This window comes from Dermacentor variabilis, chromosome 3 (assembly GCF_050947875.1).
Source record: "Dermacentor variabilis isolate Ectoservices chromosome 3, ASM5094787v1, whole genome shotgun sequence".
NCBI lineage: Eukaryota > Metazoa > Arthropoda > Arachnida > Ixodida > Ixodidae > Dermacentor > Dermacentor variabilis.
This window is the reverse complement of record NC_134570.1, coordinates 56,478,518-56,495,827: the sequence shown is the minus strand read 5'-3', so window position 1 is coordinate 56,495,827 and position 17,310 is coordinate 56,478,518. Positions and strand designations below refer to the sequence as shown.

Genomic DNA, 17,310 nt, shown 5'->3' with positions numbered 1-17,310 from the left:
TTTATCACACATGAACATGCGTGTAATTTATCGCACATGAACACACCTGACAGTGCCCTGAAAGAGCACAGGCTCCTGCGGAATCACAGCTATCGCAGAGCGCAGCTCATGGAGTCCCAGAGTACTGATGTCGATGCCATCCAGCAAAATGCATCCAGATTCCAGCTCCTTCATTCGCATCAGCGCCACCAGAATGGATGATTTGCCTGTGTTGACACAAACATTGCACTTTAATACTGAACTCTTGCAGCAGCACCTAAAATAAATAAACTTATTTTAAGAGAGGATCAAGGGTCTGAGGTATACACAAATGGCCTACAATTTGCAAAAGAATTGCCTGCCACACAAAAAACGTGTTTATCACAATACATATCAAGCACCTCCATTATGTGAAACTTAGCACAAGACATTAGACTAGGTGGGAAATGTAAAATTTCAACTAAGGAATGGCCATTTACAGTAGTTTCCAAGCTTACTAAAAACGCTTTATACATCAGCACACTATACATACTGGGCCTTCATTTCATCAAATTTTGTGCAAGGCATCACACTACAGTTGCCGACTGATTTTTCGGACTCCAAAAATTCGGACATGTTCGATTATTCGGTCTGCTTCACGGCACCGCCATTCATAGACCATAATGTATCACAGCTGCCGAAAGTTCGGACACCTTGCAACCTCTCGTCTGATTTTTCGGACACTTCTTGAGCCAACTCGATTGAGAGTACCATGCACCGACGCTGACCGGTGCACGGTTCGACTTGTTGAACGCCATTTTTGTTTTGAACGGAGCCTCCTTGCTGTCCCACGAAGTGGCGCTACTGCAAATCCTCGCTCATCATCATCGTTTCTGCCTTGTTCGTGGCTACAGCAGTTTCGGTCTCAGCTTAGTAAGCCATGTCAAGACAATCAGCAGCTGATTTGTGTCTTTGTGCACGACGCTGCAAATAGGCCACGTTTTTCGTTTGTGCGACTGGTGACGGCGTGGTGATGTTTGCTTTGTGTGCTGTGTCGAGGTTGCGGTGATGCAACGCGGCATGCGGAAACGTCGCGTCAAGTGTCCAATGGTGCTGACAGTGCCCGCACAGACTGCGCTGGGGAATAGTGGCAAGCGGGTGCCGGGAGTGCCTAGGATTTGTCGCCTTCCGATGTGCTCCCTACCAATGTCGAAAATGTTCTGCCAAGACCTGTACAGTGGTTGCATTGCGATTCCGGACACTGTCTCATTTGACAGTTTCACAGGTGCTTACACTTACATACTGACATGCGCAGAACTTGATGACGGTGAGATCATTCGTCAGGTTTCTGCTGCACTGCAGGACGATGACTGAGTCGGAAGATGACACCCCATGTGCTACGCTGGCATCGCATTCAGGGCGTGAAAAAGCAGTGACTGTGCCTTCAGCCGCCTATAGTGACCGTACGACCCCCTCCAAGATTCAGGCTTATTTGATTGCGCGTAAATGGAACAGCGTGCAATGGCGCATTCACGATTTCTGCAAGCCTACTGCCGAGCCCGAATAAGTGCATGGAAATAAAAGATTTCATTTTTTTTCTTTATCTGCTTTTTAGGACATCTGTTCATTCGGACATTTCCGCAGTCCTCGTGAGGTCTAAATAAACGGTCGGCGACTGTAGTTGGAAAGCGTCAAATTTGTCTACTAAGCAAGTAGTTCACAACGATGCTTCGTTGCAGCTGTTCTAACCAAAAAAGTATCTATAAACGTTGGTTCCTACAACATGCACTGCTTGAAATGGTTGGCTTGTGCCAAGCCATGCTCTTTATAACAGTGCAAAGAATGCACAGGTCGCAAGGCGGTTTCAAGTCCCACTTTCAAACCCCACACGAGTCAAACAGCTCCTACTCCCTCCAGGACATGAATTATTGGGCCGTCACTTTCAGAGATAGTGTCACTTTAGCAACATTTCGCGTGACCAGCACCAGATGCATCGGCATCAGGTGACGGCGTTCCTCACACTCTGCCAAGACAGCACGCTCAGCATTGTGCCAGGAATGCTGTCACCTGTAGGGACTAGTTACCTGAAATCTCGCAAAAGTGAAAGTATTATCCCTGCAAGTTATTGCCCAAAGGGTACCACCCCAGTTCTCTGCGGCAGTAATCAGGACCAGCTTTCAGAAACGCGAAAACCAGAACAAGGCCTTTGGCTCACCTGCGCCAGTGCGGCCGACGATGCCCACTTTGTGACCCCCACGTGCGTGAAAGCTGATGCTGTGAAGCACAAGGGGCAGTCCGTCACGGTAGCGCAGGCACACCTGCTCGAAGCGCAGGTCCCCTTCGCTGGGCCAGCCTTTGAGCTCTCCACAACTCTGCACGTGTTGGGGCGCCTCCTCACTCAGGTCCTGCACCAAACAGGGCAGGCTGTTTTGTTCGCACCCTCGTGAAGAAAAAAACTGGGAGCACCTTTGCCAGAGGGAGCAAAGCATTGACAGCAATGGCTAGCACAGGTTTGGAGGACCGCTGCTCGTGACCCCTGTGCTTTCTTTTTTTCTCAGCGTTGACTTGCGCATCGAGGGGTGCTGTAACAACGCCTCATCGCTCAGCCACGTCTCAAGTTTGGGTTTTAAACTAGACGTTGTCAGGTGCCATTCAGGCAGCGTCCTTTCTAAGAATTTTTTTTAAAGGGCTTTAGTAATAGCATATATAGAAGTGAAAGAAACACTGCAATGTGATGGTGCGAGTAGGTCAATCACTCTCCTTGCATCACATGTCTTCTCCTATTGCCTCGGCCAACACCTGCACATGAAATTCTCATACTGCCTTCTCTATTGTTGAAGCCAAACACCCACTCGAGGTTTTGCCACGACCCCTTGTCTCTTTTGTTTCCCACTCCATTTTTTTTGTCTCTGAGCATTTTGTGGGGTCTGCATTCCAGAGTTGTTTGCATCATTTATGGCTATTTGCTCGTTCCAGATGGCACGCGCGTCGTGTAGGGAGAGTGACTTCTTTGTGAAGGCAACCTTGTGAGCTTTTGTTTGAGCTTTCGGCTGCTTTTGCAGAACACATCATCGACCTTGCCACAAATAGGTACAATTTGAGTAACAGCACCAGCGCATGGTAACATGACCGCACTGTAGGCTTTTTCTTTATCTCTTTTTCAGTGTTCTGTCGTTTGTTTTCTTTTTGTGCCATTTCAGGACCAATGCGATTTTTAAGCTCGACAAGGGCACTGAAAGCACATGATGAACTTAAGATGTTTCTTGCTAAGCAATAATCTGGCATTTTAGAATACTGGAGTGAGTCTTTTATCAGTCAACACATGTACTCATGTTTTGAAGGCAGCTGTTATTAGTGGCAGTTTTTTCCCTTCTTTTGGTTTATGCATATGCACACTGAACTCTATATATTTTCAATTTTCACATAGTAATGATTTAAAGAGAGTACTAAGCACTGTCTATGCCATGTATAAACTGTGTAGCTATAATAAGTATGACTCAACACCAGCTCATCTGATTTTTAATTCGTATTGTCTACAGAGTCTTGCTAAACAAGAGAACACAGTTAAAGAAAAGAAAACATGCTACATCACGATGAGTTCATTTTTTTTAAGCAATAGCTATTAAGTTTCAAACACAACAAGGCAAAAAAAAAAAAAAATCAGCCCAATAAAATAAAGTTGCTGGCTTAATATGTAAAGTGCTACAAAGCTTCTAGACAGCTGAAAACCATTATGGCTGACACGGCAGCCATTGTCATTCAAAACAAATAGCATATACAGCCAATTTCATTCCTTAACATTTCACCCATTCTTTTCATTGCATCTAATAAGCAAGCACCTCATCACAAAGTTGCTCTGCTCGTGATGACTGCAGTAATTTTTCTTAGCTAAATTTGTCACTCACCTGGCAGTACTCGTGAATTCTTTCCATTGAAGTAAGCCTGGCTGACAGTTCAGACTTCAGCCTCATAATGAAAGGTATAAAAGTGCATACCTGCAAAAACAGAAAGCACGGTCAAATATCTTAATCGTGTGCATAATTGCTCAAGCCACACCTTTCACACGACTTAGCATGTGTTGTGTGTGCTGGCACGACATATTTGGAAGTTAAAAAATAGTGCAAATGAGAAAGGAGCCCACTTGTCCTGAGGGTGGTACTTTGTTGCTCCCATTCTTTTCACTTTTTCATAAAATTTATCAACTTTACACCAGCATTGTTTGAAACGTACTAGAAAGTAATAAAATGAAAGAACAAGGACCCATCCATAAACTCTCATCCAAGTGCCAATAAACAAACAGCCATCGCTGCGGTGTTTGTCTCAGTAACATGTCAATCACTATTAGAAGTGACAGGTGCCCAAGTGCCAACTTATGATGAACTGCTCACGTAAGCATGCAAAATTGTGTGAATGCAGGCCCAGACTCATGCTCATGTCATTGCTTACAGAGTTATACACAGCAAATAGTGGTTTACCCCCAATCCTGCACAACTAAGCTCAATTTTATGCCAAACCTATCTCGTCCTTCTCCTATCTCCTCGCATCCTGTCTCGCAGGATGCGAGGAGCTAAAGGTGAACTAATCCTGTATATCGTATAGACTCGTGTAAAGGCCACACTTTTTTCACAATTTTGACGAGGTACGACCCTTACTGGGGACTGAACATTTTGGTCAAAATGGCATCAGCACAGTCGGCGACTAATGCACATCCAGGATCCCCGAATATACCATTGAATCACAGGTCAACGGGCGGCTCTCGCCATCTAGTAAGGGTACGCGGAAGTGTGCAGCGCGCGAAAATTCGTCGACACCCGTGCACGGCATCGGTGAACCAAATACAATTGCTTCTACGACAGAAATTCTTATTTCCAAATTTTTGGCTGCTAGTTGGGGGTATAGCCCTTACACGGGTACAGCCATTACATGAGTCTATATGGTAATTATTATAAAATCATTGTTTCCACCCTGAGTTGCTGTTTGGGCTTCTGATATGATACTGTTGCTCATTTCCACTATCTACCACATCAAATTGGAAGCCCAACAAACAGCAGTGTAGCATCAACAAACAGCTCTTAAAGGTATCTTGAGGCAAACTTTGCATTAAGGTTCAATGATGCTTCACACCTCAAAGACAGTCAAAAATATCATTCTATGGGCTCTTCTTAAGACATACATTAAAAACAATAAACACTGTTATGGACAAGTCTCTCCTTATTCAAACTCCAGTAATTGTTCTCATATACTAAATTACATAATTACAGACTTCAGAACTTGAGATTACAAACTGCTGGCCATATCTCCACTTCAGGAAATGAATAGGAGGAAGTGTTCAAAACAAACCTGGACATTCCACACACTATAATGACATCTCAAGCATTCCCAGAAGCACTGATTCATACTGTTGACAAGCTGGTGCCAACACATCTTGGAGTTTGCTCCTGACCATTCATACCTCTGACACCGAAAATTTTGTGAACAGTAACAGCTCTGCTTTTGTGGTACGCTGATTCAAGTACAACTGGTGATGACGGTTTTGTGCCAAAACCATGACCTCTACGATAGCATCGCTGTACGAATAGCACACTGTGATCTAGGAAGCCATGCAAAACTGTCACACACGCAATGTTTCCTCTCAATGTTAGGCAGTTGGAGAGTAATGAGCGAAATCAGGATTAAGTGACTGTATGACTTCGACACCTGTTCCAGCTACAATGAGCATAACATGTTCATAAGGCTATAGCTCCATTTCTCTGCTCTCATTGCTGTATGTCATTAACTTGCATTACTTTAATAGAGCCAGAAAATGTGGTTTGAGCACCAGCTATGTTACAACTGGCAGTGTGATAACCAAAATAAAAGCAAAAGCTACAAGCTTATCTACCCTCTTGTGTATAGTAGTGCAAAGTAAATAATGAAAGCAACATACAGAAAAGACAGAGGCAAGCATGAGGCCTGCAAGCCCAGTGCTGACACTCTGTCGCATGATGACCACAATGAAGGCCGCAGCTGCGACCATGCAGATGCCCACAAATTCCATGCGCAGCGTGAACCATCGAGAGGCCAGGTGGAACACCACGTGCGCTACAGATTGCTTGTTCACCAACTCGTACATCCTGCAATGCATGCACATATACAAAGATGACAGTTACTGCCTAGGCATTGCTCTACAGTCTCTAAACGCGAGCCTAAACCTTTGCTAAGCATGTGCACATACAGCTGAACTTTGTGACAACAAAGTTACATCTGATACACAATACCTTGGTAATACATATACAATATTTGTTATAAGCTTATGCACTGATACCAACAGGAAAAAATTCACCGTAATGCTGAACTTTTAAACGGGTTGTTTCTTTTTTAGTTTTGCGCCACCTTCTGCACAGACTGTTGCACAGCTCTTGCCTAGTCTGCAACCGCAGGTAGCGTGCCTCTCTGCCACAAACATGTGCAAGAAAAGAGAGGAGACAGTTTGCTATGTCACATTTAAAGCATTATGACACATCTCTACACAAGTGCGTTAAATAAAAAAAGCTCTCAAAGTCACTGTCTGATTTCAAAAAGCTCTCAGTCTTTTCCCATAGCGGCCATACCAGTTAACCCTTTCAGACACTACTTTATCCTGTTGATTAAAAGCTTGCTTTCACCGCATTTCTTGCATATTCAGAATCATAGATCATCTACAGCTGCAGAAAAGATTAACAATTTTCAATTCTTTAGAGAGTTTTGTCAAGTTTACAGAAGGTTCCATGCGAAAACTCACTACAGGAACATCGAAAATGGGAACATAACCTATTTCGTGTTTTGAAAAGTTTGAAAAGCACTTATCTGGCCACTTGAAAATTATGCCTGGTGTATGACACTGTGAAAAACAATGAAAGAAGTGAACCTGCTACATACAACATACTGACACGGAGTAGAAAGCCCCAACGTCTAACCTTCCCACTCATTTTCCTAAAACATTCTACACATTATTCAAAATTGCAGCACAATTCCAATCATAAGTGTTTCAAGATGTATGTGACACAGCTTAAAGTACAGCTGTGCACGATCCGCAATTCTGAGCCCACACCCGGCCCGGGCCCTGCACTACCACAGGCGGCCCGGCCCGGCTCGACGCTAAAGAAGCCTCAGTTCGCCCAGCCCGGCCCGGCTCGGCCTTAGGCCGGGTTAAGGCCCGGCGCGGGCCCGGCCCGACCTGCAATAAAGCGATGGCAACACAAAAAGAAACAATATCAGGAAAATCAGTTTATTTAAATGACCTTATAATGTTGAACTCTTGCATTCCATATGACAAAATCGTGAATATATACAGATGCAGCGCGTGCACACAATTGTTATTCTAAGTTATTGTGCAAAAACAAGTTGCCCACTGATGAAGGGTTAAGGCAAGCACTTCCGGGTGCGCGTCTTCGGAGCTTTGTGAAGCCTTGTCCCGAGAATGCCACAAAACACCCGATCGTCCCCTTTTTTGGGTGCCGACAGCGGCAAGTTGAAAAAGTTCACCCATTTCTAAGGTGCTGCTGAAAGGAAACAGTGACCTTTCCAGCATGGGCAGTGACGTGTGCTTTCTGTCGACTTCGGTCAACGACCAGTCTTCAAGCAATACCACTGCCCTTTGGAAAAGCCCCCTATACGCCGCCGCTTGGCTAATTTGTATGTGTGGCAAAGGCAACCTCGCGTGCGCTGTACACAGACTTAACTTCGCTTCCCAAATGCTTCCCTTCTCAGCCTTTTTACTGAGAGGTGCCTGCAAGCGGCGGCTTTTCCACAGCGTTGGTACTTGCTAGAACCGAAAACGCATTCTGAGCCTCCGCTAGCTTTCGTTTGCCTTTTTTTAGCGTTCATACTTTTCTCCCGTCCCTGTAGATTCCATTTTTGATGAATAAATACATTGCACTTCCTGCTGTACCTACATACGAGACGACAAGCATACCTTCGCATAAGGTACGCAGTCGAGATCGGGGAGCCCGACCGGTCCGTCCGAGACATAGAAAGCCTGGCCCGGGCCCGGCTCAAGCCTGAGTGAGAGAATCTCCAAATGGCCCGATCCCGGCCCGCGGGCTGAGCCGGGTCCAGGCTTTCGGTCCGGCCCGAGCCCGTGCACAGCTCTAGTTTAAATATCACTACTTTCATCGGCACTTTTGCTGCTGATGCACTATCTTGCCGAAACATTTGTGTACACAGTGTCTGAGAGAACTAATGGACATCCATACTACTAATTGTAACTCTGTTTAGGAGTTCAGCCCTGGAACTAATAAATATAACATATAGCCAATTCATTAGGCTGCCCAGCTGGTGCAAGCTTTGGTTACCCTGGCACTGCCACTGTCTCAGCATGTTCTCTCTCTGCTACAGAGTAAATGAACTAACTTGTGACAAAGCTTGAAACAAAAGAGCACAGAAGTGACGACATATAAGTGCATGCATACAGTAAAACCTAAATTTAATGAAACCTGACATTGACATAATAATTCTTCAGAAACCCGCAAGCTGGAGAGAAGTAATTAAGGGAAAATGAGACATCCACCCAATCGTAGCAATTGCTACAAAGGAAACCCATACAGGTTCCTCGAAAGAAAAGCCTCGCAGTTGAACAAAAATGTTTCCTGGTCCGAAGCTCGAAACCGGGACCACCGCCTTCCGGGGCAGCCGCTCTACCATCTGAGCTAACTAGGTGGCTAGCAGATGGAAGGGCAAAATTGAATTTGTCAACAACTCAAAGCAAAGGCAAGTGTTTGACGTAATAGTTCTGCGGAAACCCACCAGGTGGAGAGAAGTAATTAAGGGAAAATGACACATCTACCAAATCGTAGCAATTGCTACAAATTGCTACATTTTTCTTCTTTTTTTCTTCTAGTTTTTCTTCAACTGCGAGGCTTTTCTTCCGAGGAGCCGATATGGGTTTCCTCTGTAGCAATTCCTTTGTAGCATTTGCTATCATTGGGTGGATTTCTCATTTTCCCTTAGTTAAGAAACCTGATATTGCAAAATTTTAGAATTACTGAAGTGCTTTCCATTCTCTGGCATGCAGTTCCCTTATGCATTGAAAATGTCAAAGCAACCAAGTCATCATCTCATGCAACTCATCGTCTTGCCTGAGTTAACAAGTTCTAGGGCAAATATTGGCAAAGAAATGGTTCGCAGAAAGTATGTTGTGCTCAAAATTCCTAGAACTTTATTCATGCACTGCTACAGTAAATACAGTACTATGCCAATTTTAGTTGGGCCATTTTGCGTCATCAAGCGGCTGTTTTCTTACAACTAAGCTGAAACAGGCTCACTGTCTGCGATAAGCGCATTCACCCGCAGCTGACAAAGCCCATACAGGTAAAAATTTTATCTTTCATTGTTCTTGAACAAATAATATGTTATTTGCATTGGTAAGTAGGCGTTTTCAGTTTAACAAATTCTTGATTTAACAAAACAGTTCTGAGGTCTCAGTGACTTAGTTAAATTGTGGCTAAACTGCTCACAAAAGCATAAGAGCAAGAAAACAAAAGAAAAAATATTGGGCAGAAACCACCACACGAACACTGGCAAAGTCAAGCAATAGCTTCTTGGTAGACCTGCTGAGATATGCTGCTGGGATTACACCGTATTACAGCAGTTATCTGTTCGTGATAATACCGACACCTTAGAAATTCTCCAGTTACCTTTTACTGATTAATGCTACAAGGCATGCGGGCACTGTGATGCTGCACTATCTCCAGGAACAGCCCGCATCACAAACCACATTAAAGAAACACGTGTGGAGGACACGTAATGTGTGCTGGTACCAGCACTGGCTCACCAATTCACAACCTTTGATCATGCTACTTCCGGGATTGGCACAGTTTACTCGACCAGACAGCTGTCCACACTAGGTGGGCGTTAGAGCATACCTGCCAACCCATGCACTTTATAGAAGGGCCCTTAAAGGGACACTAAAGCGAAACAATAAATCAGTTTAGACTAATGAAGCATTGTTTGAGAACTCTGCAGGCAGTCATTTCAAAAGAACAGTTTGATTATTAGATGAGAAAATGAAGGTCCAAGTATCAGCATTTCAATCTTGCGCCGAAACCCCAGTGCCGGTACGTCAGCGTGACGTCAGGGATTCCAAAGTATGTTTTCGCATTTGGGCCGCATTGATTGAATGAAGGTTCCCGAAACTTGCCATGTTTTATATTTGGTTCCTTTAGAACACAATGTAGTCAATCTGTACCGCTATATACAATTAGCAGGCCCTAGAAGATGCCATCAAAATGCAAGACGTCACAGCCCTCAGGTGCGGGAACTTAAGTAGGCGTCGCCACCCGTATTTCGTTTTTGCGCTTTTTCTGGCTTACCAAACGTCTTATCGTTGTAAGAGTGGTGTTCTCGGTGTTGTAGAACGGTAATTTACAGATGGAGAAGAAATCATTTTTCACTTTAGTATCGCTTTAAACACTTTTTGAACATAGTAAGAAAGCATTTCCGATCTGTATAAGAGGCTCCTGTGAACATGCGAGTCAAACATTATTGCACTGCGTGAAGCAGGGAATTTGTAATCTTGTGTCGAAAACAGCTAAAAGTCGCCTGCTCTCACTTCCGCAATGTACTCATGCAGCATCATCGCACCCAGCGGCCACGCAATGCATCGGCATTCTCGCAACAGATCAAATCACGCGCACAACTAGAAAGCAGGCCGAGAGAGACACCCATGAACTTGCTAATGTTGAGTGGGCAATACGCCTGTGTGCCCATACCCAACTGAGTGACCAGAAGTTGTGTACGGTTCTGGGATTTCCACATCACTACCGCTCACCGCTAGGTGCATGTGTCTGCTTAGGCGCTATTTAAGGCCTGCTAATAAGGACATTACACAATTACCGGCCCTGCAGCTCTGCCAAGATTACTTGATAGAATATGCTAAGCATTTACAGGCAATTCAGACCAAGTGAAATTTCATTGCTTTTGGCCTTTAATAGTGAGGCCATTCTATGATTAGTTAGAAAAATGTTTCAGGGCCCCTTTAACATTTGAAAAAAAGACAGGGGAGGGGGTAGAATAGTACACTTTTTCTTAAGACAGTCCTGGCCCCCAAACGTTGTAGGACACATGTGCATTGACAATGTTTTACTTGTAGACAAAGCAAACAAGCAGCAGCAAGCTTGGAACAGCAGAGACTGACAAGTAACACTGTTTTTAGATCACAGCGTCACTTTCAACAACTCCCTGCTTAAGGAACTTGTCTGAGTAAACCGGCTCAAAGCAAGTACCTCTCTGGTATATGGCGTGATGCGCTACCACAAGAGAGCTGCACAGGCGCATTACACAATTTTTTTCTTGCATGCAATTTCTAACAATGTGTTGGAACAGAGCAAAAACAAAAACAAGAAACGAGAAAAAGAATAAAACAGTATTCTTCACCAGAACGAAAACGTAATCGAAGCATTATTTACTATTTTGTTTCAGGGCGAAACCAAAATATTTTTGATCTGTTTTTGGTTCAAGGGGAAAGTCTGCAATCTGAAAACAACTGACATCAGGTAACGTCAGAATCAAGAGTGTATCTCAGTGTTCTGCATAAGCGTGTATCTCCGGCAGGGACAGTGGGGACAGTGCAAGTGGTAGCCGGCGGAGCACTCTACAAATCTAAGCCTGCTGGTCAGTGCACTAGCAGATTGGCACCATAGCAATACCCAGGGCTTGTGCGCTGAAGAGCTTATCGTTTAGTTTTCTACAGGTACAACGCCTTGCTACTGAATTTTTATCATTTGTTTGTGTTCGTTTAAGTTTGTTTTATCGGAGCAGCAGTCTCATATTTTGGCGAGTACACTCGATGACATGCTGTTTCTGAGATCATGCTCAATGCCTTGACTCGAATCACTGAGCATGATCTCAGAATTAATAATTTACTTAATGAGAAAAATTATTGCTGTTTTTATCGTTAATTTGCTTTAAAAATTTTTGCATGAAACAAAACTGTCATGAACTGGTACGGATCATTTTTTTTTTTTTCGTTCCGGAGCAGTACCAGAATGGAACTTTTTTCAGTGGAACGAAACTAAAACCAGAACGAAAAACATTTCGTTCCGAGTCCGTGTTTTACAACCTTGTGCCGACCCCAACCTTCAATACATGTAACACTTAATTTTTTTGCAAACGGAATCCATTTTCCCTAAAACATGATGTAACATTTGTACAATTGTAGAATGAGCCCAAGATTGTAAATTTTATGAATTCAAAGAAGTTGGCAAGCACGTCAAAGCCAGAACAGAGCTTCACATTAGGATGGCTCAAGCGCATCTCACTTGTTGGTGAACCACTTGTGGCAGCCAAAGACTCGGATGACCGCAACGCCCTGTAAGGTGGTGGAGAGGTGCACGATCACTGCCGAGCGGGCCACATTGTCCAGCTTCTTGACTTCGCGCACGCCCACGTTGAGCCAGCGATCCAGCAGCAGGTACACCACCACAGCCGCACCCAGCACAATGCAGAACACCTGGTACACGTACACCGAGATGATCAGCTGCAGCACTATCGAAAGCAGGCTCTGCACCACCATCTCCAGGAAGAATGGCACCCGGATGTCCACTGCAAGAAAAAGAAAGAAAAGATATGGCCATCTCAAAACTGGACAAGCACCCCTTCACTCTGCTGGAGGTTCTAGGCATAGGGGAAAAGTATTTATAAAACCCCACTACTGCCTTGGTTATAAAAACAGGGTATTCGATACAAAATGATTGAAGAGCAAGATTCCCAGCAGCGGTGGACATCATTATCGCACATTAATGGCTGATATTCTTATTGATTACAGTAAAACCTTGTCATAAAGTTGAAGGGGGAGCAAAAATTACTTCACTATATCCATTATTTTATTATAAAGTAAAACCTCGCTAAGCCATACCCAATTAAACAGTAGTTTCATTTTAAAAGCAGTAAAATGAAATCTCCGACTCAGCGGCCATTGAACATAATGCGTTTTATAGCCACGTAAACGATACCAGCTTATTGCATATGTATTGCATGATTAACACGTTACGCGTTACATCAGCCTCATGAACGCATCATTGCGACGAGAACAGCACCCCGCAATGAAAAAGGCGCCCCACGACTTTTGCAGCGCTACCGCCCGCATGCACGGATAACATGCAACACTAACAAGGAATCTGCCATGCGAGTATTTGCCGAGAAGAGGGGGCTGGCTGAAAAGCTGGCACGCAGCTTCAGTGAGTTCGAGGCCACTGTCGTTGCTGCTAGGCTGCCACGGCATCAAAAAAAATAACAGACCTCTGTCGCGCGAAGTGAATAAATACTGCATGTTTTTGGCCTTTCATCGCACTCTCTCCGAGTTCCATTTTTGACAGGTAAGAGAGCGATATCATGCTATTTCGGTTAAGCAGTACTACCGCTTAGTACGCACTTTTTCCGAGCTCCGGCCAACTACAGTTTAGCAAGGTTTCACTGTATTCAGATTCATTATTAGGGGTCTGAATAATACAATTTGGTCAATCAGCTTTTAGAGTTAATAATTTTAGGAGCCCCGTTGTGATTATAAAATTGAAAGTCCGTCAAAGGTCTAAGCAAAGACGTTTTACTAGAAACTATGGGCCTCACCATTCCGAAAAACGAATATACTCAAGAGCTGCAGCAAAATAAACTGCTGTTCCAATTAGTGTTTCTGTGCTATGAAAAAAACAATGAAATTCAGAAAATTGCTAACTGGAATAACAATGAATTCTGTGGTACATTTTGAGTCCATATTTATCAAAAATGGCGCTAGACACAGTTCTTAGCAAAAGGTTATGATTTGAGGACTGACCGACTTCAGTCCTGCGATTACAACACCTCTCCATGCCATAGCCTATAATTAAAAATTTATTGAAAGTTTGTTAATTCTATTGATTACCACGCACATTCTGATGTCTGCAAGTGCTATGAACCTTGGCCAGCAAAATGTTATCATTTTATCTCAAATCCCGTATTTTTGGCATTCTGAGACAGTTGCCGCAGAAACATGCAGTTTATTCACACCTAGAGCCCCGCAACATCAGTGGTGAGCTAAGCGAGTACTCACTCTCATCCATGTCTTTGGAAAACCGGTTGGTGATGCGACCAGACGGAGTCACGTCGAAGAAGCTTGTCGGGCATCGCAGTATACCGTGGAGCATCAGGTTGTGAAGCTTGCTGGAGGCACGCAGCATAATCTGGAGGCCCAACACAAGGCAGGCGGTCATTCAAATGCATGGACATGCAAATAGCCAATGCCAGCGTGGCATAGGCCCAAGCATAGGAAAATTTCACTCGAACTTTTAACAAACAACACTCAAGCAGGATCCTTTGACAACTTCAAACTGTCAGAAATGTGCCTGTAGTGGTATAAAGTAGTGCGTGCACAGTAACTACATGCACGCACACATTGTGCAACGCACTGCAATGCATTGCCTGTAAGACATGCAAGAGACTTCTGTAAGGTAAACACGAAGCAATGTGGGGAATATGTCTTGTGATAAGTGTGACACGATGTATGTGCGCCGAGTCCGTGAGAGATAAACAAAGCTACTTAAGCTGTCCAGCCTACAAAGAGCATCACAGGCCCAGCACTGCTATATTTAGCTATCGTGTGAAAAGCGAGCAGTGGAAATCAAAGACTGCAAAACAAAAGTCAAAGTAAGAATATTGTTCAATATCTACATACTAAACTTACATCTCCATGAGCACAAATGCAAGCTTACCACTGTGCACGCAATTCCTTTTACAATGCCGCACAACAGCATCACGGGCACAGCAACACCGTAGGCAATGTAGTAGAAGCTGTCCGAGCGGCTGTGTGCATCCGTAGAGTTTTTGTGAAACGACTGGTTGCGAACAGTCAACGCATCTGCATGAGAATAACAGGCAAGAATAGAGTACAATAAAAACAATTTTAGTGTGTGGCTGGACATGGCCCTGGAGGATTCTGTACCTGTGAGCGGTGACTGCGTGGATGTTTCATTGGCAAAGGCAGATTTTCGGGTCTGCATCTGAAATGGTAAAGAACTAAGTTCAGAACATCATACGGTGCATGACTCTATGCTGATACCTGCAGACAGGGCCTCAGAACTACTAAAGCATGTTTCCCTAAAAGTGAAAACAACTAGAAAAACTTAAAGGGATACTAAATGTGATACAATACAATCGATTTCCATTTGATGGCCCTGGTGGGGCTGAAATAGACTGAATCATCCGGTGGGTCAAATTAAACAAGACGGAGAAAAAAATTCCGGAACACTGTGCAGATTCATTTGGCAGTATTTGCCTGATTAACATGCTCCTGAATAAAATGCACGTCCATTTCCTCTGTCCAACGTAGAAAACTAACATGGAAATGACATTAGAATTCCTGAACAAAGTAGAAATTTCATGTGCAGCGATATTTTAACAAGAAAAATTGGCAAGGGTCTAATACGTGTTGCACAATGACAGCCGGTTTCCTAAAGTCAGCTTCACTACAAGACACTCATGTTAAGCAGTAAAGCATACGAATGCCGTGAAGGCAGTTTAGGTTTTGTATCCGATTGGTATGCTCAGGCAATTCTCAACCCACATTTTAGGGGGGAGGGGGGAATGGTGCGCATTAGAGTCAGCTAAACACCACAACTGGACATTGTGAGCTACCGTTATTGCTTGAAAGTTTTCCAAGGGTAGGACCAAAATAGGAAATTTCGGCGGGAGATGATGGGTCTTCAACGCATTCACTGTCCCTTAAAGGGGTCGCTATTGGAGTCACCCTAGGGGTCAGGCACATGTATTCTGACTGGTCAAGTTCGAATTATCCAGTAAAGGCCAATTTTAGGATCGAAATAACAAACGTTGAGGCCCATAGAAATGCATGGGCGCTGGGTGGGACTTTCAGTCTGAATCTAATTAAGTGAAAAATCTAACCGGTGTAGAATGGAAGTCTACTATACTTTGTTTATTGGCTACCAAAAGTTTGCATCCAGATTCCATACACCATTTCTTGAAGCTTCTACATTCATTTTAAATGCGCATTTCCTAAAAATTGCATGCTGAAAAAAATCCCCTTTGTACTTTCAGTGCTCTTGATGACTTGAGAACAGCAATCAATCACGAGAAAGATGTTTATGTTCATTACAATAGGTGCTACCAGAACAGAGGGATGCAAAATGGTTGTTAGCCGGGCAGAGACATGCTTGACTAGCAAACGTAGCCAAAGGTGGATGTGAAGATGCCTGCACATACTTTGCACATGCCTCTTTGCTTGATTGATGTCTCTGTAGAATGCACACATGAAGCCAGCATCATAGTCAGGGTGCTGTTTCTACATGCCAAGAATGACAAGAGCGCACGAACGAATTAATTTCAGTGCCTAAGAATGAAGTCTCTCCTTGTCTGCATTCACCCATGCAGGGACCCCATCACATGGTATAAAACTCGCTTCACAGTGCAGTGCGGCAGTGTTGAGGCACCATCTAGTGTATGCACCGTAGACCAAAAGAGCACAGCACTGATGGGAGCCAAGGTCAAATTATGCACTTAATCATTAATCAGAATGCTGTGAACTGTTTGTTCTTACATTCTTTCTTTTTAGCATCGCAAATACAAATATGGTGTACGCACACTTTTTATAAAAACAGAATGAAACCTGATTGCATTGAATGATGGTGCAGTTAACCATGCGACGGTATGAACCAATCACATGCGTGGTACATTGATTTGTGGCTCACGCCAATTCACACCAGCACTAATGGAGTCTCTCCAGCTGTCTCCTCTACTTCAGAGCTTGATGTGCATTCAACATTAAAAATTCCCTTTATTGTCTTACCCAAAGAATGCTAGATGTTTTGTTCAGCCTAGACAACACCTTCAAGGTTGACTGCGACAAGCAACAGTTGCTGTGCGGGCTTGCTCACAGCACTACAGAACACGAAGGACAAAAGGAGGCAGCAAGACAATCACAAGGCACACTAACAACTGAAAGTTTACTCCTGAATCACACAGAGCACATCCTGGCGTACAAGTGATAAACTGAAGATGCACTTTTTACTTTGTGATCATCCTGCTGTCTTTTGGTACTTCTTGTTCTCTGATGCCAAATGCAACCCATGAGAAGCCAACTAGACCCACAATATGCTCTACTTGGCAGCCTCACGGAGACGTACCGAGTCGACCCAGTGCTGCAGCCACACATTGGCGAACATTTGCGCACATACGAAGACCAGGAAGGCCAGGGCCAGCAGGGTCACCACGCAAGGGCCGCCCGCAGCCCTAACGTAGAGCCAGACAGCGCGCTTCGACAGACCTCCGACTGCCTTCTCTTCGTCCTTCACCAGGCGGCTGCTGCCTTCCATGCTGCCATCCACTGTGCAAGTTTCAACTGTCAGAACT

General features: G+C 44.1%; 1 protein-coding gene across 1 annotated transcript in view; it reads right to left on the bottom strand.

The window, feature by feature from the left end:
* LOC142575685 (ATP-binding cassette sub-family C member 5-like) overlaps positions 1-17,310 on the bottom strand; it is a 72,456-nt gene that overhangs the window by 11,005 nt on the left and 44,141 nt on the right. The window contains 9 exon segments of the mRNA XM_075685232.1: positions 47-206; positions 2,174-2,363; positions 3,864-3,953; positions 5,885-6,071; positions 12,234-12,516; positions 14,000-14,129; positions 14,658-14,803; positions 14,888-14,945; positions 17,085-17,284. Of these exon segments, the coding sequence (XP_075541347.1) occupies positions 47-206; positions 2,174-2,363; positions 3,864-3,953; positions 5,885-6,071; positions 12,234-12,516; positions 14,000-14,129; positions 14,658-14,803; positions 14,888-14,945; positions 17,085-17,284 (1,444 nt within the window).